The 24803-nt window shown below is 37.0% G+C and overlaps 1 protein-coding gene across 1 annotated transcript in view; it reads left to right on the forward strand.

The window, feature by feature from the left end:
* Positions 1 to 24803, forward strand: part of COL24A1 (collagen, type XXIV, alpha 1) — a 562513-nt gene that overhangs the window by 360415 nt on the left and 177295 nt on the right. The window contains exons 30-35 of the mRNA XM_006831073.1: positions 698 to 751; positions 10046 to 10099; positions 12166 to 12219; positions 12566 to 12619; positions 13984 to 14037; positions 14201 to 14308. Coding sequence (XP_006831136.1) covers positions 698 to 751; positions 10046 to 10099; positions 12166 to 12219; positions 12566 to 12619; positions 13984 to 14037; positions 14201 to 14308 — 378 coding nt within the window. The remainder of the gene's footprint in view (positions 1 to 697; positions 752 to 10045; positions 10100 to 12165; positions 12220 to 12565; positions 12620 to 13983; positions 14038 to 14200; positions 14309 to 24803) is intronic.

A 24803-nucleotide genomic window follows, 5' to 3' on the forward strand; every position in this document is an offset into this window, starting at 1 on the left:
GCTACCAGAGCTCCTTAAAAGGTACTATAATGCTGTCAGATATGTACCATTAACATCATCAAATATATTTATTAAGTTTGATAGTATCTAAACATACACGGTCCTGGTGTGGCTCTGTGGGCTAATGCATCAGAATGCAAAGTCATTTAAACTGCAAGGTCGGTGGTTCAAGCTCACCAGCTGCTCCTTGGAAACCCTATTCAGGTCGATATGGGCCGGAATCGACTTGACAGCACTTAACAACAATGACAAACATACACTACAAAGTTAGTGGGACAGACAAAGGCTGTGAACTTTCATCATAACTTACACAAGTCCCAGAAGTTCCCCTTATATTGATCCTGTATCAGTTTTAGTTGCCTGGAGATAATGGATTGTTGTTGTTATTGTTGTTAAGTGCTGTCGAGTCAGTTCCAACTCATAGTGACCCTGTATTGGGTTTCTGAGGAGCAGGTAGTAAGTTTGAACTGCCATCCTTGTGGTTCGCAGTCCAGGGCTAATCCTACAGTACCACACCAAGAGCGAATGGGTAACAAATAATTTTCATGGCTGCAACAGGGCCTTGATCACATAGGAGCCTATGATTTTACATATTTTTCTGTCTTCAACAAAAGAACTTTACGTATCTGAAAATAGCATTGATAATTAAAACTTAGAAACATGTATATTGCTAAGAGTGTTGAACATCTTTACACAGGGTTTTCCAGGACCCCCTGGGAGCACAGGAGACAGGGGACTTGCAGGTGAACCAGTAAGTTTATCTTCATACTTTTTCTAATTGTGTTATTCTCATAACATACATTTTTGCCCTGTTCTGCTATGGCTGGTATATATTTGGAAGCTGCATTTATCATAAGCACCATAAACTACTTATATTAAATAGATATTTTGCTGTGACAGTTTTTAGTGCCTTTCTGGTTTCAAATAACTTAAATTGGTATTGTTTTTATGGAACTGTTAAAGCTGAGCATATTTCTATTTAAAGAAAACTTTGTTTTATTGAATCGCAGAAATTCTTATTTTAAACAAGTTGCTGTTTTTATATTTTTTGCATTACCACACATGTACAATCACATTTATGAGATCAATTTTATAAAGGCCATACAGAGAAGCCAAACTACATTTGATGGGTCAAAATGTACAAATATGACAGAAAAGCTGTTATATCAGTAATACAAAAATGTGCATCAGAGTTTCATAAATATGATTTAGTTATAGAGTGTCCATGAAAAAAATGGATTGTGAAAGGGAAGACTCTGTCACCCCTTCTTTCTCACAATTGAGTCTTTATTGCCTATGAAGTCATTCGTCTGGTTAGTGGTGTTAGATATAATGTGCTGGAATGTGCTTCTAAGATTTGTAATGCAGTATGTTCCTTCAGCCTACTGGGCTGATCTTATCCTTCAGCTGTTACAAAGGTTGTAGGTGACTTTTGTGTAACGTATTTCTCTTGTAGAAAATGGAAAATCTTAGAGCTAGTCTTACCAAACTGTGCTGATTGCCTCCTCTGAATATTTAAACTATGATATAAATTTGCCACACAATGAGTAAATATCTGAATATATATTCAGATATTTACTCATTGTGTGGCAATTTTATACAATGAGTAGTGTAGTGGTTACGAATTGGGCTGTGAACCGCAAGGTCAGCAATTTGAAACTACCAGTTGTTTCGTGGGAGAAAGGTGAGGCATTCTGCTCCTGTAAAGATTTACAGCCTCAGAAACCCTGTACAGGGTTGCTATGAGTCGGAACCGACTCCACGGCACACAGCCATATGATATGATGTGTATTTTATCCAACTAAATCCTTCTCAGTTTTCTCCCTGTTGTATATCTCTTAACTACCATCCCAATTCTATTTGGCTTAAAATAATGCTGTTTACCATCATCATTTATTTAAATATTTGTCTCCACTAAAAGTTCTGTAAGTCCCTGTGAAGTCAGAGACCTTTTTTTTTTTTTCCATTTTGTAACCTTTTTTCCTGGTTTTATGTCTGGCTTATTGTGTTTGTCTGATACGTGTTCATTGAACTGACTTGCCAAAGGGGGATCTATTCAAAGACATAATCATTCAGCCAATAACATTGGATGAAGTAATATGAAATTAAAATTAGTTAAGTCTTACTAAAGAATATCTTTGAGTAAAGTATTACATGTCTGGCAACAGCAAAGGCAATACCTAAACATTTACTTCAGAAAAGCTTTGTTAACTATAGCTCTACATGATCAAATTGTATAACAACACCTGAAATTGATTTCAAGGTCTTAGATTCAGGGGTGAGGGCTGATAAATATAAATAAATTCGTAATAGGTTATACTGGGCTCTGTTTCATTTACTTGGGTTCTAATGCTAATATTTTGGAGCATGCGGCAATGTAGGATAAGTGTTGGACTGCTAACCAGCAACTTTGTGGGAAAAAGATGAGACTGTCTGCTCCTGAAAAGATTTACAGCCGTGGAAACCCTTTATAGGGTCACAATGAGTTGGAACCAACTCGATGACATTTAGCAACTACAGCAACAGGTCTTAATTGTAGAAAAGAACAAGTAAGTCAGTAAAATAAAGAGCATAGAAGACATATTAAAACCTATTTTGAGAATATTAAAAATAGAGTACTATCGTCTTTCTGTAGCAGACATCTCTTTAACAGTTATTCTTTATCCCAGATAAAATTTAAAACAATGGATATATTTGGATTTGAATAGCTGACTATTCATTCCTTCATTCAATCAATAAATATTTGAGAACCCACACTTGGGATTCTGGCACAGTGGCAGAAACAAAGGGCTCAAACATAACAATTGTGAAGATGGCACAGGAGCAGGCAGTATGTCATTCTGTTGTGTATAGGCTCACTGTGAATCCCACCAACTCAGTGGCACTTAACAGCAACAACACCTGGGGTAAGCATGAAGTTTTCAATCTAGTGATAGATGCACACATAAATTAAATAATTTCAAACTAAAATGATATGAGTACTAGGAATCCATACAAGGAGGATCTATAACAGAGAAACTGTCCTAATCAGAAGGCAAGGAGGGCCATGGAACTATGATATGAAAGATGAAAAGTAGCTACATGGAGAAAGATGAGGAAAAGTCATTCTAAAGAGAAGTCATGAGCTGGGAGGAAGTGCTGCATATTTATTTGACAAACTAAAAAACTTAAAAGGCCAGTTTGGCTAAAATATGGAGAGTCAAGTGAAAAATACATGCAAAATGGGCCTGGAAAGGGAAACAGAAGCAAAACACATACATTGTGTGTGTGTGCAAATCTATAGCTCTTGTCTCTGCTATTCTTATAACGACATACTCTTTATGAGCCATATTCCCAAAGATAAATATTTATCCTAAGAACAACTAAAGTCATTGAAGGAGTAGGACAAGTTTTATGATTAGATACTGTCTTGAAATGATCACTCAGACCACAAGGTGGAGAGCAATTCAGAAAGTGTTGAGAATGGGCAAGAATGGCTATCTGTTGCAGTAATCCAGACAAGCGATGATAGAATCATTTTGTTAACAAATAAAAGAAGTAAGAGATCCTAGAGGAGATAAAATTCACAGGACATAGGTGCCCCATATGTCAAATATGGTTTCTAAATTTCTAGCTTAAGTAGAATTAGATGATGTTACCATTTTCTAAACTAGAAAAAAAAAAACAGAAAACCATGCTTAAGAATAGTTGTTAGAAGTCATTGAGTCATCTCCAACTTATAGTGACTCTATGCACAATAAAAAGAAACACTTCACAATCCTGCACCATTCTCACAATTGTTGTTATGCTTGGGCCCATTGCTACGTGTACTGTGCCAGTCTATCATTAGGGGTCTTCCTTGTTTTTCTACCTCTCCAATTTACCAAGCATGATGTCCTTCTCCAGGGACTGGCCCCTCCTAATAATATGGCTGAAGTATGAGAGACAAAGTTTTGTGTTCTGGCTTCTGTGAAACATTCTGGCTGTACTTCTTCTAATACAGATTTGGGTGTTCTTCTGGTAGTCCATGGTACTTTCAGTAATCTTCTTCAACACTATAACTCAAATGCATCAATTATTTTATAATCTTCCTTATTCACTCTCTGACTTTCACATGCATATGAGGCTATTGAAAATACCTTGGCTTGGTTCAGGCCCACCTTATTCATCAAACTAATGTCTTTAATCTTAAATACTTGACAGGGGTCTTATGCAGCATATTTGCCTAATGAATTATGTCATTTGATTTCTTTACTGCTGGTGGCATGAATATTGATAGTGGATTCAAGAAAAATGCAATCTTTGACAACGTCAACCTTTTCTCCACGTATCATGTTATTTATTGGTCCAGTTGTGAGGATTTTTGTTTTCTTTATGTTGAGGTGCAATCCATACTGAAGGCTGCATTCTTTTATCTTTATCAGTAAGTATTGTAAAACTTCTTCATTAACAAAAAGCAACATTGCATCTATCATCTGCATATCATAGGTTGTTAATGAGTCTTCCTCCAATTCTGATGTCAGTTTCTTCTTCATGTAATGCAGCTTCATGGATTATTTGCTCAGCATACAAATTGAGTAAGTATGGTAAAAGGATACAACCCTGGTGCACACCTTTCCAGATTTTAAACCATTCAGTATTACATTGTTTTGTTTGAATGACTGCCTCTTGGTTTATGTACAGGTTCCTCAAGAGCACAATTATCTGTTCTGGAATATCCAGTCTTTACAATGTTGTCCATAACTTTTCATGATCCACACAGTCAAAAACCTTTGCATAGTAAGTAAAGCACAGGTAAACATCTTTCTGGTTTTCTCTGTTTTCAACCAAGATCCATTTGACATCAGCAATGATAACTTTTGTTCCACATTCTCTTCTGAATCTGGCTTGAATTTGTGGCAATTCCCTGTCAATATCCTATTATAGTTATCTTCAACAAAAATGTACTTGCATGTGATATTAATGACATTGTTTGATGATTTCTGCATTCCAGCAGGTCACTTCTCTTTGGAATGGATACAAATATGGATTTCTTCTAATATCTTCCAGGTAGCTGCCTTCCATTTTTGTTGGCATACATTATTGAGTGCCTCCAGTGCTTCATTGGTTTGATGAAAGATTTCAATTTTTATTCCATCAATTCCTGGAGCCCTGTTTTTCGCCAGTGCTTTCAGTGAAGCTTGGAATTCTTTCTTCAGTATCATCCATTCTTGATTATATGCTACTCCATGAAATGGTTGAACATTTCATCATTTCATTTTGGTACAGTAGCTCTGTGTATCTTCCATCTTCTTTAGATGTTGTCTGCATCATTCAAGATGTTGTCCTTAGAATCCTTCAATATTTCAAGTCAAGATTTGAATATTTTTCTTCAGTTCTTCAGTTTGAAAAATATTGAGCATGTTCTTCCCTTTTTATTTTCTAACTCCAGGTCCTTGCACATTTGATTATAATGCTTGACTTTGTCTTCTCCATCTTGTCTTTGAAATTGTCTGTTCAGCTCTTTTAGTACCTCATTTCTTTCAATTGCTTTAGCATTTCTACACTGGAAAACAAGTTTCTGAGTTTCTTTGGACATCCATTTCAGTCTTTTCCTTCTTTCATGCCTTCTTAATGACCTTTCTTTTTCTTCCTGTATGATGTTCTTGATGTCATCCCACAGCTTTTCTGGGGTTTGGTAAGTAGTGTATAATGCATCAAATCTGTTCTTTAGGATCGCTAAATCCAGATGGGAGATATTCAGGCCATATTTTAGTTCTCATGTACTTGGTTTAAATTTTTTCAGCTTCAGCCTTAACTTGCATATGAGCAATTGGTGGTCTATTCCACAGTCTGTCCCTGGCCTTGTTTTGGCTAATGATATGGAGCTTTTCCACTATCTCTTTCCACAGATGTAGTCAACTTGATTTCTCTGTATTCCATCTGGTGAAGTCCAAGTGTATAGTCATCTTTTATGTTGTTTAAAAAAGGTATTTGCAATGGGTCAATCATTGGTCTTGCAAATTTCTATCATGCAATCACTAGCTTCATTTCTATTACCAAGACCAAATGTTCCAACTACTGATCCTGCCTCTTTATTTCCAAACTTTGCATTCCAATTATAAGTAATTTTTAATACATATTGATTGCATGTTTGACCAATTCAGACTGAAAAAGTGAATATAATTTTTTAATTTCATCATTACTGGCTTTAGTGGTTGGTGTGTACATTTTTTTTTTAAATAGTGATATTAACTGGTCTTTCTTATAAGTATGTGGATATTATCCTATCACAGATAGCATTGTACTTCAAAGTAGATCAGGAAATATACTTTTGATGAAGAATGTGATGTCATTCCTCTTTAATTTGCTATCAGATTCAAAATGGCCTACCAATCCATTTCAGCTCACTAATGCCTAGGATATTGATCTTCATGCGTTCCATTTCATTTTTTGGAAACTTCTAATTTTCCTAGATTCATGCTTTATACATTCCATGTTCTAATTATTAAAGTGTGTTTGGGATTGTTGCTCCTCATTTTGAGTTGTGGCCCATCAGCAAATGAATGTCCTAAAAGCTGTATCGCATTTGTATCTTCATTGTCAACTCTACATTGAGGAGAAATCTCTTTCCCAATCTTGTTTTGAGTGCCTTCCAACCTGAGGGGCTCATCTTCATACACTATATCTGATCATGTTATTTTGCTATTTATGAAAATTTCAGTGAGTAAACATTCAGAAGTAGTCTTCCTCTTCTTCTTCCTAGTCTGCCCTAGTCTAAAAGCTATACTGAAATTTGTCCAACTGGGTGATCCTGCTGGTATTTCAAATACCAGTGGCATAGCTTTCAGCATCACAGCAACACACAGGCCACCACATTAGGGCAAACTGGCAGACCACTGTTTGAGAATGGAAGATTATAAATTCAGTTTGTTGTTGTTACATGCCATCAAGTTAGTTCCAACCCATAGTGACACTGTATATAGTTTCTGAGGAGCAAGTGGTGAGCTTGAGCAGCCGGCCTTGCATTTCAAACCAACTTTGCAGTCCAGAGCATTAACCCACAGTGCCATACCAGGACTCCTTAAATTCAGTTTAATTATATTGAATATGAGGTGTCTTGGAGAAATTGTAGTGGAAATGTCAAGCTGGCAGTTGAATGTGAAGCTCATAGCAGATGATTTTTAAATATCACAGTTATTGCATCAGGATTGGAGGAAGACTCATTAACAACCTGCAATATGCAAATGACACAACCTTGCTTGCTGAAAGTGAAGAGGACTTACATACTTACTGATGAAGATCAAAGACCACAGTCTTCTGTATGGATTGCACCTCAATGCAAAGAAAACAAAAATCCTCACCACTGGACCAATAAACAACATTCTTATCAACGGAGAAAAGATTGAAGTTGTCAAGTACTTCATTCTTCTTGGATCAACTATCAATACTCATGGAAGCAGTAGTCAAGAAATCAAATGACGTATTGCATTAGGCAAATCTGCTGCACAAGACCTTTTTAAAGTGTTGAAGAGCAAAGATGTCAACTCTAGGACTAAGGTGCGCCTGACCCAATCCATGGTATTTTTAGTAACCTCATATGCATGTGAAAGTTGGACAGTGAATAAGGAAGAATGTAGAAGAATTGATGCTTTTGAGTTATGGTGTTGGAGGAGCATATTGAAAGTGCCATGGGCTGCCAAAAGAACCAACAGATCTGTGTTAGAAGAAGCACAGCCAGAGTGCTCCTTGGAGATTGGGATGGCCAAACTTCATCTCATACTTTGGACATATTGTCAGGAGGAACCAGTCGCTGGAGAAGGATATCATATTTGGTAAGGTGGAGGGTCAGAGAAAAAGAAGAAGACCCCCAGCGAGATGGATTGGCAAAGTGGCAGCATCAATGGGCTCAAGCATGGCAACAATTGTGAGGTTTACCCAAGATTGGGCAGTGTTTCCTTCTGTTGTGCATAGGGTTGCTATGAGTCGGTACTGAGTTGATGGAACCCAGCAACAACAATCTAAGGAAAGAGTTTGCTGTTTTTGTTAAATGCCACTAGTCAATTCCAACTCAGAGCAAACCTGCATAAGGTTTCTGAGGAGAAGCTGGTAGATTTAAACCACAGAACAGGACTGAGAAAAAATATATATTGTTATTTTCTTAATCATTAAAACAAAAAAGAAACCCTTATTTGTACTTAATCTCCATAAAGAACAAAAATTACAAGCAGTTTCTTCTTATGACTGTAGAAATATCATTGTATGAATATAGTATCATTGTTGTTGTTGAGTGCCGTTGAGTCAGTTCCTACTCATAGTGACCCTGTATAGGGTTTCAGAGGAGCAGCTGGTGAGCTTGAACCACTGACCTTGAGGTTCAAAACGACCTTGCCGTCCAGTGAATTTACCCATAGTGTAGTTGCTAAATATTAATCTACCTTTAATAATTAAAGCCAGTTTAATGGTTTCCATATATTGATAAATAGATCCACCAAGGTCAATAATTTGTTTCTTTAATAAGCTGATTTTAATATTCAGTTACTTAAAATGATTCCATTTAGTAACACAGTGACCAAATGGTCCACAGAATTCTCAACATACATTTTTATTGCACCTTATTTACTTTTTCATGTAAGCATTTTTATATCTATTAATGTGAAATAGGGAGTCCTGGTGGGGTGCTGTGAGTTAATGCGCCAGACTGCAAAGCTGTTTAAACTGCAAGGTCAGCAGTTGAAGCTCAGCAGCTGCTCCTCGGAAACACTATACGGGGTCACTATTGGTCAGAACCGACTCGACAGCACTTAACAACAACAAAAACAATGTGAAATAGACTTGTTCAAGTGAATTTACTATCAGAATAAAGTTTCTCATCAAGCAAATTCCCACGTTTATTATTTCATTGGAGACTATATTTGCTTCCTACAAAATGCTATTTCATTTGTCACATATTCACATAATCACCAGGAATATTAAGTAGAGTTACAGCAATCATATTTTCCAAACAAGATAACCTGTCAATGCTTAGCATAGTATGCCATACTTCTGAGGGATTATTGTTGCTGTTGTTAAGTACCGTGGAGTCGGTTCCGACTTATAGTGACCCTGCACAGGGTTTCCAAGGATGAAAATCTTTACAGGAGCAGAATGCCTCATCTTTCTCCCATGGAACCGCTGGTAGTTTCGAACTGCTGACCTTGAGGTTAACAGCCCAATTCATAACCACTATGCTACCCTGAAAACTTTATGAATAGCAATGTAACATTGTGTGATATAGAAGTCAGGAAGGAACTCCGTGAGGAAAGTGTTGCCTCCTTAGAGTTGACCTTAATGACATGAATGGGTAAAGCTTTCAGAACCTTCATTTGCTCATGGAGCATGACTCAAAATGAGAAGAAACAGCTACATGCATCTATTAATAAATGATATGTGAAATGTATGAAGTATGAATCTATAAAATTAAAAGTTATCAATAATAAAATGGAATGAATTAATATCCTAGGAATTAATTAACTGAAATAATATTTGCAAATATTAACCTTGAATCCTGTTAATTTTATATGACACTAGGTTTTGTTGTTGTTACTGTTGTTGTTTTCTGACATGAATAGATTTCAATCATTTGATAGTTCAGAAGAGTTCCTGAGATTTGATCCCTGGTATTTGTGAATTTTTTCTTAATCCTAACATTAGTGATTATTGCAGTAATCCCCCATATTTGGGAAGGATTCCATTTTTATAAAATGAAACACTACTAAATTGCAATGTGAACAGAGTTTGGTGTATGACTTTCAAAATTATGAAGTAAAGACTCAAGTTTTCTATAACATATTAGAAAGAGTTGTTATGCAATTCTATAAAGTTTTTAGCCTGACAAGTTTTCATCTCTGAAACCTGTCCACCATGACTGACCCTGCTGGTGTTTGTAACACCAGTGACATAGCTTCCAGCATCACAACAACACACAAGTCATCACAATATGGCAAGCTGACAGACGAGTGGGGAAATTCCATATTTAGATGCATACATTTATTGAAATATCAACTCAACTTTAATTCTGAAATTTTAAAATTAACTTTTAATATAGGGATCACGAGGACTGCCAGGTGATGCTGGACCTCCTGGAGAAATGGGTACTGAGGTAATCTTTTGTGGCTTTTTCTTGTTAGTTTATCAATACCCAATAGTTTTTGTAACACTCCACCAAAGTTGATATATCGGATATGTTATCAAGGATAATTATTCAGCATTTTGTGTCCTGTTGAGAAAAAGAAAATCCATTAATAACAGGGATGACTGTTGTATGAACAATATTTTATTGTTGTTGTTAGGTGCTGTCAAGTCCATTCAGACTCATAGCGATCCTATGAACAATTGTACAAAACATTGTCTAGACCCACACCATCCTCACAATGGTTGTTATGATTGAACCTCATTTTGCAACCACTGTCTCAGTTCATTCCTTTTGGGGTCTTACTCTTTTTCACTGACCCTCCATTTTACCAAACATGATGTACTTCTCCAAGGACTGTACCCTTCTGATAACATCTCCAAAGTGCATGAGATATGATTTCACCATCCTCACTTCTAAAGGGGAATTTTGTTTGTACTTCTTCCAACACAGATTTGTTCATTCTTCAGGCAGACCATGGTTTATTTACTATTCTTAACCAACACCATAATTGAAAGGCAACAAGTCTTCTTCAACCTTCCTTGTTCTGTATTCCTGATTTAAATATATAACACTTACTTACATTTAAATCATTGAAAATGAAAGAATAAAAAACAGATAAATATTTTCCTTTCAGAGTCAGGAATAGGAAGAGAATATGGAATATGTGGCTAACTGCCTCCATGAACAACTAGCTGCCCCTTTTGCCTTGACACCGGAAGAACTGGTTGGTGTCCAGCTACCATTACTAAACATTTGATCAAAGATTCTATAGAAGAATCCTGATTGAAAGAAGGAAAGTGTTGCACAAATTGTCAAATTCTCTTGTACTGACAAACCCCTGAAACTATTCCCTAGAGATAATCCTTAGACCTTAAACCAAAAGTATCTCCTAAAGTCTTCTTAAAACCAAACAATAGTTTAGATTGTGGTCTTTCAGATCTATCTATCATTTCCAGTTTCCATTGTCAGGGAGCCAACTTACAACAGAAATTGGATATGTTAGATAGGAAACTTAGAAGCAGTGAGTTTGTGTTAATGGAAAAGAATCAATGTTGTAAAATTGTACACTTAGAAACAATTGAGTTGGTGTATGTTTTGTTGTATATGTTCCCAACAACAAACTTAATTTTTTAATTCCCTTAACTTGATGATGCAAACAGTTAAGCATTCTTTATTAATAGAAAGATTGGTAGTTTGAACCCACCCCTAGACAAACTCAGAAGAAAGGGTCACAGATTTGAAAACTATGAAATGCAATTCTACTCTGTTTATATAAGTCAAAGTGACTCAGAGACCATTGGTTTTGGTTGGTTTTATTTTTATAACTTTTATAATTTTTCACTGCAAGGTATCATTTTTATTGAGGATTATTATGAAGTGACCCTTATTTTTAAAATACCTTTTAGAATAATAAGCCAAATTTGTTAAAAGCATAAAATTCATATATTTTATTTCTATTATTTGTTGACTTCACTAAGTAAATTAAGCAACAATTTCCCCTTGGCGCCTGTAAAACTGTTCTCTCTTAGTTGCCCTCTTAATTTTTCTATAAGCCTTTCTTAGTCTTCATATGAAGCTGCTCTTCCTCATCCTCACCTTGGTGGTAGTTGCACGCCATGGAGTTGGTTCCGACTCATAGCGACCCTGTATAGGGTTTCCGAGACTGTAAGTCTTTACATGATCAGAAAGCCTCATCTTCCTCCCATGGAATGGCTGGTAGTTTCAAACTGCTGACCTTGAGGTTAGCAGCCCAACTCGCAACCACTACACTATCAGAACCCTGGTAGCATAGTAGATTACAAGTTAGGCTGCTACTGAAAGCTCCGTAATTCAAATAAATCTACCAGTCACTCCACAAGAGAAAGGTGAGACTTTCTGCTCTTATAAAGATGTATAGCCTCAGAAACCCTACACAGGGTTGCTATGAGTCAGCGCCAACTCAATGGCACATAACCACCACCCTGGGGTTATTGTTGCCTTTATAATTCATGGAGAAATCCTTACAAATATTGTGTCATATCATTCTCTTTCAGGGACCTCCAGGCATTGAGGGAGAATCTGGTCTACAAGGCGAGCCAGGTGCAAAGGTAACCTTTGTATAAAACAAAGAGAAGGGTAAACATTCACCATGAACTTTTCCATTTGTGCCATCAAGACACCTAGGAAGCAGGGAATGACAGCATAGGAAAACAGGGAGTGATTTTGAGCACCTGATAAGGAGCTCTGGTAGCGTAGTGTTTATGAGTTGGGCTGCTAATCTCATGGTCAGCAGTTCGAAACTATCAGCAGTTCCATGGAAGAAAGATGAGGCTTTCAGCTCCTGTAATGATTTACGGCCTCGGAAACCCTGTATAGGGCACACCACCACCACCACTACCATCCCTCATGATGGTTTAATAGAAAAAAGATTCATCTTTCTCTTTGTTTCTTCAGGGAGATGCTGGTGCACCAGGCAGTGTTGGAGGAGCTGGTGAGCCAGGGGTACGGGTAAGTGCCTATTGGAAACCCACTAAATGCACTGACTGGCTGACCTGTTTCAGAGATTCAAAACTTGTCAGTCTAAGTACTTCAAAAAATTATATAGTAAATCTTTCTGATGCATGATAGGAAATTTAAATTTTTATTTCATAGTTTTGAAAGCCATATGCCAAACACTGCTCACATTTTAATTTAGTAGTATTTAGAATCCAACACCATATATCATATTCTAAAATTGAGATGTACTCTATAAAACCCTTCCCAAATGTGTGGAATCACTGGTTGTCACTAATGTTAGACTTAAGAAGAAATTCACAAATACTAGTATTCAACTCTTGGGAGGTTTTCTGAACTATCAAGATTGAAATCTGGTCATCTTGAAGAAATTAAAACAAACTGCCATTCATTTCAGCTAATAAAATGAAAAATAATGATAAAGATAATGGGATTTTTCCAGGGAAAAAAAAGTAAAACAAAGAAACAAAAAAATGTGAGTCATATAAAATTAATAAGTTTCAAGGTAATAATTTTAAATAGTTGCAATTGTTTGAAAAGTAGTGCTAATACAGACAAACTTTATTGTGAACTCTGGTAAGGAATTTTCCAACGATAATATACAGGGTAATAGTGAGGAATGTTTGCTTACTAAAAGCAAAGCAGGAAGATATATTTTATATATTCTTTCTTTTTAATTTTTTCTTTTGAGGGAGAGTAGGGGTAATTGAAAGTGTCCATAGTAGGAGAGATGGGGCAACTGTGAAAAAATACTGATTAATTTATCTTTAAATAGTTCAGGCAGCAGGAGAGCTAACATGAATTTATTTAATAATTTCACAGTGGATAGCTCTACATTTCTGCAAGATCCGGATTGTTGATATTTCAGGTCCTACTCTTTCTCTCTCCTCTCTGCAAAGAAAAGAACAGAGAAAAACTAAAATCTGGCAGAGTGGCCATATTGGATTAAGTGTACTAATTCATTATAAATTCTGTAATTTATAAAACCTTACTGTATTGAGTTTACATTTATATTCCTTATACTCAGAAACATAGATCCAGCTATAAATTTCCAAAGCTATCAAATCAATTTTATATTACCTTTAATTACATAAATTTATTATAATTCTGAGACCATCCTGTATTTGAATATATAACACTCTGACTTCTTAAATCATCTGCAGAGCTCTTCAAGAAAAATTAAATCCTGCTTATTATATTGTCAAATCCTCCCTTGGAAATAAAGTAAGAGGAGAAATAAAAGTGAACAAATCTGCTACATTCTTTAGATGCCAGGAATAAAAAAAATAGTTTACTTTTCTATTTGAGATTATCTATTTAGCATAATAATTAATTATATTATTTTTGCTACAAAATAGGGTGAACCAGGAGTTCCTGGAGAAGAAGGACTCCAGGGTAAAGATGGTGTAAAGGTAAATTATACTATTAATATTATGTATAAATGAGAAGTAGTATATGAAATTGTTAAAATGCGAACTATTTTTTGTGTATGTGCATCAGCCCCAAATCTGCTTATTGTGTGGTATCATTATTTCACTGTGTCCTTATAAAGAAAAAAAATTTTTTGGGTTGTAGGGGAGCCCAGGAGGAAGAGGACTTTCTGGAGAAGATGGAGAAAGAGGAGAATTTGGGCTACCAGGAAGCACGGGTCCCATAGGTAGTCCAGGACCAGTGGGTCCTCCGGTGAGTACCGGGTTCATTCTTGAGTGCTCAGTGAACTCAATTCACACACACACACACACACACACACACACATACATTCCCTTCCCTTGTAGGACAATTAGAGCTGTAAAACCATGGTTTCAGGATCCCTGGTGGTTAAGCATTGGACTGCTAACTACAGGATTGATGGTTCAAACCCACCAGTCCATAAGCAGGATAAAGATGAGGGTAGCTGCTCCTGCAAAAATGTATAGTCTCAGAAATCCTAAGGAATAGTTCTACTCTGATGTTGAAGATCACTAGGAAATGGAACGTATTCAATGGCAGTGGGTTTGGTTTCTGGTTTACCAGGGCTTGAGAGCAGGACAAATCAAAGCACTGATTATGAATTTTCCCAAGTTCGATTTCCAAATGAGGAAAGACATTTTCCATGTGTCATATAAACCATGACATTTTTATCATAAAATATTTATATGGGAATGTTTTGTCACAAATTTAATTTGATTGAATATATTTTATCTTTATTATTTTTATCTATGAAGAGCTGACTTGATTTTTCTAGTATAATGTCATAGCTCCAAGCTGACATAAAAATTTTTTGCAGATTATCAGTATTTTATCCTAAATTACAGATATTTCAAGGGAAGTCTTATTTAATACACAATCTCACCTCAGGCTAAATGTAAGATGTGAATAAATAATCATAAATGTTTAATTGCTTCACTGATATATGTTTTGCTTTTTCAAATAGGGAATCTCTGGTTATCTTACTCTATTACATTATGGTTCCCTCGTACTTGTTTTTTTTTATCTTTAAACATGTATGGTTCCCAATATTATTATCTCTATATTTTTCTAAACATTCTTGCCTTCATAGATATCTTTGTATTTTGGGAGTCATCCTCATAGCCATACCAGAAATAATTTCTGTTTCTTCTGGATCCTGTTGGTCTTATCTTATAAATATTATGAGTTAATGCTTAACCATAGGAGACTGTTCTCCCAGAGAAATCATTGTTGTTGTATAACATCAAGTCAGTTCCTACTCATAGCACCTTTTATAGGGTTTCCAAGGAGCAGCTGGTGGGTTTAAACTGCCAGTCCTGTAGTTCACAGTCCAGTGTGGATCCTACACAGAGATCATAGCTCTTTAAAAGCAAGTCTGTCTTTACTCTTTCCCATACACCACAGTGTCCCAATTTTTGTGCTCCAATATTTTCACATGGGGATTCAGTATGCTGGGTAGCTACTAATCAATAAACTATCAATGCAGGCATGCTGGGAAATAAAGCAGTGATTTACAAGGTTTGTGATAGTCACACTTTTGTCCCTTCTCTTCCTCTGGCCTCTAACCTCTAGATGATTGAATGTCCTTTTAACAATAACCACTGCAGGGTGGTGGTTATGTGCCATGGAGCAGTTCTAACTCATAGCAACCTTGTACAGGGTTTCTGAGGCTGTAAATCTTTATGGGAGCAGAAAACCTCATCTCTCTCCCGCAGAACAGCTGGTAATTTTGATCTGCTGACCTTGAGGCTCACAGGCTGATTCGTAACCACTACACTGCCAGAGCTCCTTCAGCTAAGCTCAATTCAGTTTGCAGAGACTAAGAGAAAGGACTTTTCTCTTAATAAACATCATAAACGAAGTACAAGTCAGCCATCTTATCATCTACATCATTTACCAATGACAAAAGTTTCTTTGCCAATGATTAAAATAGTGCTATATGTCACCTCATCCTCAAAATTATAGATAATTCTACTGATGTATTTCCAAACGATATTTGAATAATGGGCATGAACCAGAAGAAGTCTCACGTGTTTTTGAACACTGGCCAATTAAGTTTTTGTTTTATCCTCCTGTTTTAACAATAAGTGGTAAAGTGTCCAATTTTTCCTCTGTCTTCTCTGCCCTGTCCTCCCAATTCAAAAAGAGCTATAGAAGATTTTTCACTAAAGCAAATATAAAGCATTAGCCAGTTCCCACCCCACCAACCCCAAACTCTCTTAAGTGTCATTATTCCAGACACTGAGCAATACAATGCTACTTATATGAGGGAATATGAAAACATTTATGGAGAAGTTTTCATTATCTTTTAATTTAATCTTTTCCACAACCTTTTTAAACCTTAATAGACTCTTCCTATTAACCATAAAAATGTTATGATTCCCCTTTTTACAACTGAAAAAGCTCAGACACAGAGAGAGCTAAGAGACTTATGCACGGTACAATAGCAAACAACAGTGCTGGCATTGGACTTCTTATTTTCTGACTTCTGTGTTTCCTAGCTACGCTTCTTTGTGAGGGCCCCAGCCTTGGCCCTGTGTTTTGCTTTTCTAGTTTCCACCTGTTTCAGAGTGCTGATCCTCTTCCCCTAGCATCAGGACTGGGATCACAGAAAAACTGAGTAACAAGTGCTGAGCAAATGAAGATTTCTTCTTGAAAATTCTTAACAAATATGTTTTTCTATAAGAAAGCCATGAACTATAATTAATATTTTACTTTGCATTTTTAAACCAACTAGTCCAGTCCCCTAGAACAACCCTAAGTGTTGGTAGGGAGGGGTACATGGAGTCAGAAACACCTGAAACAAGTCATACGTTTACACAACCAGGAATCCAACAGAGAAATGATGCTGCAATACCCCTGGTAGTGGGCAGGGTAGAAATGGAAGATGAGCTCAAAACAAGGCATGGAAAAGTGATAAACACAGATTTCATCTGCTTCATAATTTTTCCCAGGAACAATTCTGCCTAGTACACATCTTTGGTGCCTTTTTTAGTAACAACACATGTGTGCTTCTTTTTTATTCTTTTGTTGTTTTTGGAATTGTAAATGCCTTTCAGCTCATAAACTCAATAAAAATACCATGGCATCTTTTTTCAAAAGAATTTTATGATCCAAGGAACTATTGCTTAATCAGACAGCTTGATGTTGGATTTGGATTTAGTTTTGCACTTTTAAAATTCTTCCCTAGGCAATGTCACAAAGATTTTACCTTGGATTTGTTAAAAAAAAAAAAAAAAATTAAAGAGAGATTTAAAATCGTTTTCTCAAGACAGGAAATACTCTTCTAGATTTCTAGATGATCAGCGAGTGTGATCCTAATTGAAATATAAGCCAAGGAAAGCATTAGTAATAAATTTTCATATACAAGATGTAGACGTCCTTTGAACAGAAGATAAAATGATGTCATTTTTGCTTGATTTCTGTACTAAACCATTCAGTTGCCTAAATGCATAATCGTAAAAGAAAAATGTTAAAGTATCTGGGAGGAAACTTCTGCTTGACTTATGGTCTTGTCAACCATTTCTGAAAAATCTTCTACTTAGTAGTGAAGTGCCTGACTGTAGCAAAAAGGTTGGTGGTTGGAACCAACCAGTTGATCTGTAGGAGAAATATGTAGCAATCTGTTTCTGTAAAGATTTCCCCTTGGAAACTCTATCAGGCAATTCTACTCTGTCCTATGGGGCCGCTATGGCGAGGAATTGACTCAAGGACAGAGGGTTTGTAGAATCATAAGATCTAAACAGATGTGGTGGTATGAATTCCAAAGTCAGATGCATAAAAATGAACTTGTCTCATTTCATTCCTTTAGGACAAAATTGGATTGGATTTATTGAAGTATTATTTTTCCCATCTGGTTAGGTTAATATGAAATGAGGTAGAGGTAAATATCTTAAGAAAAGATGAAATAAAATTAAGCATGCTTCTCTGACAAGCTTCTGAATAGGATCTTAAAAGTACAGTCATAAAAATGAAAGTTCAGTCATTAGGGGAAAAAAATGATAACGTTTATGTGGTTTCTCTTGTTTCTGAGAGACTATTTTCTTGGAACTCTGAAAAATAATTATTTTGGGAATTCGGACGCAGTGGTAAATACAAAGGAGTAAGGGTTATATGGTGCGGCGCTATAGGAGAACCACTGAAAGATTGGCAATTCAAACCCATCAACCAATCCTTGGAAACCCTAAACAGAGTCACTATGAGTCGAAATTGACTTGATAGTACTTAATAACAACATTTGTTGTTGTTGTTGAGTGCCATCGAGTTGGTTCCAACCCATAGCAACCCTGTATAGGGTGTCCGAGGAGCAGCTGGTGAGGTTGAACCGCCGACCTTACAGTTCAAATGGCTTTGCAGTCTGGCGCATTAACCCACAGCGCCACACCAGGACTCCTGATAACAAACAACATTTGTTGTTGTTGTTGTTAAGTGCCGTCGAGTCGATTCTGACCCATAGCGACCCTGTACAGGGTTTCCGAGGCTGTAAATCTTTGTGGGAGCAGAAAGCCTCCTCTTTCTCCCGCAGAGCAGCTGGTAGTTTCGAACTGCTGACCCTAAGGTTCACAGCCCGATTCGTAACCACTAGCTACCAGAGCTCCTTTAATAACAACATAGGAATGTCTAAATCTTTGTCATCTGACCAGTTCCTGTGACTCTGGTATTAAGCTCATCTGTTCTAAACTACTACGTCATAAAACAACACAGAAATAAAACAGCTCTCAGCTGACTTTTGTGCAACACTATTCAAACCCCTACTCTACCCCTAAAGAGCTGAGCATTTGGGAAAGTCATTCTTTTTGTTCTTTTTTCAGTTTGCACATAATGCATAATAAATGGGTTGGAGTTGGGTAAGAACCTCCCAAGACGGTGTGTCAGGAAGAATGCTGACCTGGCAGGACACTGTTCTTTCTATTTCAGCTTTAGTCAGAAAAAGATCCCTGTGTGTCTGTTGAACATTGTGTTGTTGTTGTTGTTGTTGTTAAGTGCCACTGAGTCAGTTCTGGCTCATAGCTACCCTATATAGGGTTTCGGAGGAGTGACTGCCAACCTTGCAGTTCAAAATGACCTTGAGGTTGAGTGCTTATCCTACATTGCTAGTGGTCTATTATCTTCTAAATCGTTTTTCTTTGGAAGAAAAAAATATTTTAAAAAGTGGGGGTGGGAGAGATTATTGTGGATATTTCTAAATTTTTATTCAGCTTTATAGACATGATTTTATAAAATGTATTTATCCATTCATTCATTTAACAATATTTTTGAATACCTTCTATGAGCAATAACTCCAGTCAGCAATGGGGATACAACATTGAACAAGCCTAGCTTGGTCTCTCTGATCTCAGACCTAGTAATGAACTGGAAAGGACTGACAATAGACTATGATAAATGTGACCGTGGAAAACAACTGGTGAGGGGTAGGTAAATCAGCTGGTGAAGGGTGAGGAAGTTGTGGCAGCCAGTTCAAAAAGACTTCTCTGAAGAGTAGATGATCAGGTTGAGACCTGATGAATGAAAACCTGTCAGGATTTCAAAGAGTTGTGAGAAGATCCTTCAGTATAGAGAGAACAGCAACGGCCAAGATGTGGAGGTGAGAATAAGCTAGTTATTTTGTAGCTTCAGGATAGGGAATCAAGTGATAAGTTGTTTGAGGTGAGTTTGTAGAGCTATGAAGGAAGCGTATCATGGAAGTTCTTGTCAGCCGTGATGGGCGGTTTGCATTTCCTTCAAAATGTGTTGCGAAGCCATTGAAAGGAATCAGGCAGATGTGGAATGTAGTCACTGATGGGAATCACACTCATAATTTTCAAACTTTGTTTAACAGTATCTAGGTGCTGTGAGGTTGGTTTGAACCTCCAGGTCAGTGGTTCAAGCTCACCAGTCACTCCTCGGATACCCTATACAGGGTCACTATGAGGCAGAACTGACTCGGCAGCATTTAACAACAGTTAATAGTATCAGCTTACAAGTGTTATCAATTATCTCAAGAGATGAAATAAATTTAAGGGGGAAAAATGAAGCAAAATAAATTTGAATTAAATATCTGTCCTAGGCATAGGTAACATCTTATACAAAGATATTAAGGCAAAGAGGGATTTGACCTTTTTTTTTTTTTTAATCCAGTAGGGCTTCTTGTTGTTGTTAAGTGCAGTCAGTCAGTTTTGACTCAGCCAACCTGTATAGGGTTTCTGACAAGCATATAGTACGCATTCATTTAGCAGCACATTGTGCCCAACCAGGACTGTTGTTGTTAAATGCTGTAGAGTCAGTTCCAACCCATAGCTACCTTGTGTAGTGTTTTGGAGCAGCAGCTAGTGAACTTGAGGAGCTCTGGTAGCGTAATGGTTATGAATCGGGCTGCGAACCTCAAGGTCAGCAGTTCGAAACTACCAGCAGTTCCATGGGAGATAGATGAGGCTTTCTGCTCCCGTAAAGATTTACAGCCTCGGAAACCCTGTACAGGATCCCTATGAGTCGGAATCGACTCCACGGCACATAACAAGTGAGCTTGAACCACAAAACTTGTGGTTCAAATGACTTTGCAGTCCAGCACATTAACTCACCGCACCACACCAGGATGGTGTTATTAAGTCGATCCCAACCCCTAGTGACCCTATAGAGCTTGAAATCCTGACCTTACAGTTGAAACAGACTTTGCAGTCAGGTGCATTAACCCACAGCGCCACACCATAACTGGAAAAGACAATGTCAGAAAAATAGGAGGAGCCAAATCATGTATGTAAATTATTATAGACCATGGTAAGAAATTTGGAGATTATTTTAATTGCAACCAGCAGCCGTTAAGAGTGAGAGTTATACCATTAATATTGTTAAGATATCATTTGTGTTATTGTAAAGAAATGGATTGTGTAGTAAAAGTGGGCCCAACAACATAGAATTTATAACATTAGTCTGGATGAAAATGCTAGTGGCTTGGAATGCAAGAAAGCACTTCTTGTTGTTGTTAAGTGCTGTCGAGTTGGTACCGACTCATAGCAACCCTGTCTAGGGTTTCCAAGGAGCAGCTGGTGAGCTTGAACTGCCAACCTTGCAATTCAAACCGACCTTGCTAGACCCTAGTTTTTAGATTGAGCAACTGAGGGAGTCATCATACCATTAAATGAGGACATGGACTGAAAATTTATTCCTACACAGATGCAAAATTGTGATTTAAAATTTTTTTATTTTATTTGGTTTTCCTCACATGTTCCCACATACTGATTTTCAGATAAAATAAAATTTTATTTGATTTTCCTCACAAGCTCCCACATACTAATTAACCAGTGGGAGTGGGAGGGTTAGTGGGGATGAGGTGATGAGGGCAGAGAGAAAATTTTAAAACCAATTCAGTTTAAAAAAAAAATAAAACTACTCCTATAATATAGTAGTCCCTTTAAGTAATTATCAGACTCTCAAAATAGTTGGTCTCCCAGATTTATTAGTCTTCTGCCTCCTTCTATAGTTTCTGCCTCCCTCTTTAACTCCTTTCCAGTATTATGGATGTATGCCCTCCTCATGGCAAGAATCAGAAGGTCTTGATCTTCGTGCACCAGATTGATGATCTGAAGATTGTTGTTGTTGTTAAGTGCCATCAAGTCAGTTCCGACCCATAGCGACCCTGTATAGGGTTTCCTAGGAGCAGCTGGTAAACTTGAACCGCCGACCTTGCAGTTCAAACAACTTTGCAGTCTGGCGCATTAACCCACAGCACCACACCAGGACTCCATGGAAGTCATTTGGTGGCCTGAAAAAGATCAGTTTCTTAGGTGTGTTGAGAGCCGAAGCCCAAATGAAGAGAAAATGAGAAGTAGGTAAATGGAGGCAATAAATATAGACAACTCTTTTTAAAATGTTTGCTGTTAGGAAGGAAAAAAATGAGGCTAGAAAAATAAACAAATGTAAAAGGAAAAAAGAAAAAGACATGAGGTCTAGAGAGGATTCTTTTTAAAGACGCGTAGTATTGAGGCATATATTTTTTCACAACTAACACTCCCATGTAAGCAGCATACCACATGTATGATGTGCAGAAATTATGAAATTAAATAAAACAGTTCTAGGGTGGTACATGCTTGCAGATACTGCCCATGTCTCAGGACAATTCTTTTGGAGACTTTTACTTGTTGAATTCAAAGACTGATTTCCAAAATTAAGTTCCAGTCTAACATTTATGAAAACGATAAAATATAGACTTCTTTTTCTTTTACTTTTAGGCCTAGAATCATTTCTTACTTGATAATTTGTAGTTCTTCATGCACTCATATCTTTTGGTTTCAGCATGAGATTCATTTCAACTGCTCCATCTTAAAACATTTTTACAATTTATTTATTTTAATTTTTTTATTGTGAATTGAGTGAAGGTTGATAGACAAAATCAACAGCTTTACAATTAGTCAATCATAAACTTTGTTTCATTTCAATTATTACAATCTCCTCCATGCAACAACAATTATCCCGCTTCCTCCCTGTGGTTTCCACCTGCTTACCTCCCTCCTTCCTATCCCTTCTCAATTTTGTCCTTAAGAAAATGTTGCCCTTGTAATCCCGAGTGAGTGACCATTCCATGGTGAGCATACCTTGCCAATGTTGTTGTCCTGCCCCATAAACCCATCTACTGATTGGCTGAAAATTGGGCCATGGGGGTGAGTTGCTTTCCAGACCTGAAGGGTGGCCACGGGTCATAGTCTCAAGTTCCTCCAGTCTCTTTCTGACCAGTAAACCCAGTCTTATTTTTATTATTATTAAGTTTTGTTCCACATATTCTTTCACTCTATCTAGGACCCTCTAATGTGATCCCTTTCAGAGCACTTGGTAGTGGTAGCTGGGTACTGTCTAGGCCTTTTGGTCTTAGAGTTGTGTAGATTAATGTTCATATGTTTCATTTGTCCTTTGGACTAATTGATTCTAAGCCTCTTCGATTTTTATCACTCTTCTTTCTTTCCTACATGGAGAGACTAATAACTGCACCTTGATGGACACTTATGAGCTTTCAAGATTCTAGAGACCACTCACCCAAGGAGTCTTGGTGTGGTGCTAAATGATAAGCACTGGACTGCATGGTCAGTTTGAATTGCAAGATTGATGGTTCAAATTAACCAGCTGCTCCTTGGAAACCCTATACAGGGTCTCTATTAGTCAGAACCCACTTGATAACCTTAACAACAACTCACCCAAGCAGGATGTAGAACATTGTCTTTATGGACTGTGTTATGCTAGTTGACCACCGTGTCTCTTGAGACTATGGTCCTGAGTCCTCAGGCCTTAAAATATTTGATATCTAGGAAATTTTCATCATTTTGCCTGCTGTATGCTCCACCACATTCATAGTTTTGTTTGCAGGAAAGGTATATACTCATGTACAAATATCCTCTTTCAAACTCTTATATATTTGTGGAATGTGTGTTTATATATATATATATATATATCCTACCTACTCTTCTTCCCTTATCCATTCAGCCTGATCTCAATCCATGCATCTATACCCAAAATACTGTTGTCCCAAAGTTATATATATATCACTATTTACTTCTATCCCTTTTAAACCATGCAGACCTTCCTGTGGCTTTACCTATCTTCATCATTCTTCTGCCCCCTCCCTCTTCTTGTATATTACCCTTCCCATCATATGAAAACAGAATCTTATCTGGAAATTACAAAAGTTTAATTTTGTATATCACTTTTGATCTTCCAGTAAATACATCTGCCTTAAGTTTCAAGTAATGTAAAATCAACATATGCATTAAGTGAAGTTTCCATGTGATAAGAATAAAGATTGAAGTCAGCAAAATGTAATAAAAATAATTGGTATAGGACACTTTAAAAAATAATGCACAGGAGGATCTGTGACTGGCAGAAAAAAATATTTTTGTAAAGATACAGTGCTTGAACGATGTTAGGAAAAATTGATAATGTGCACAAGACGGGAGTCTTTCTGAAGGTTGGCTTTGGCGTAAATTTGAGGTTATGGGCTTCAGACCACAAGTGAGAAGCTGGCCTCAGACAGGAAACAAGGACATTTCTTCCTCTGCAGAAAAAGAGAAAGAATATATGAACACTTAAGCAGTTACACTGTAAATTGGATGTTAGGGAGAGAAGGGGATCTTATTTGATGTCTACTATTTCTCAGTGAAGTGTAAGACAAGGTTATAGAACTTGAAAATGAGGATGGAGTGAGGTTTGAAGGTAGCGATAAATAAGACAAGGGGTCGTCTTGCAAAGTAATCTACATGTCTCAATGATACACATTTATAAGACTTATCCACCCCTCATCTGTCTGTTCATGGTACTGTGGTGGGCTGCTTGTTGCTGTGAAGCAGGAAGCTATTCTACTGGCATTTAAAATACCAACAGAGTCAACCAAGTGGACAGGTTTCAAAGGAGATTCCAAACTAAGATAGACTCTGAAGAAAAATGTGGCAATATGTTTCTGAAAAAATTGGTCAGTGAAAATCTTATGAATGACAGTGGAATGTTGTGCCATACAATGCCAGAAGATGAACCCCTCAGGTTGGAAGGCACTCAGAATGTGACTGGGGAAGACCTGCCTCTTCAAAGTAGAATTGACCTTAAGGAGGTGTATGAATCAAAATTGAGGGGAACCTCATTTGCTGATGTGGCAAGACTCAAAATGAGAAAAAAGAGCAGCAAACATCCATTAATAATTGGGACATGGAATGTACAAAGTATCAATCTAGGAATATTAGAAGCTGTGTAAAATTAAATGGAATGCTTGAAGATA

Source organism: Chrysochloris asiatica, unplaced genomic scaffold, assembly GCF_000296735.1.
Source record: "Chrysochloris asiatica unplaced genomic scaffold, ChrAsi1.0 scaffold00002, whole genome shotgun sequence".
In the NCBI taxonomy this organism is placed as follows: Eukaryota; Metazoa; Chordata; class Mammalia; order Afrosoricida; family Chrysochloridae; genus Chrysochloris; species Chrysochloris asiatica.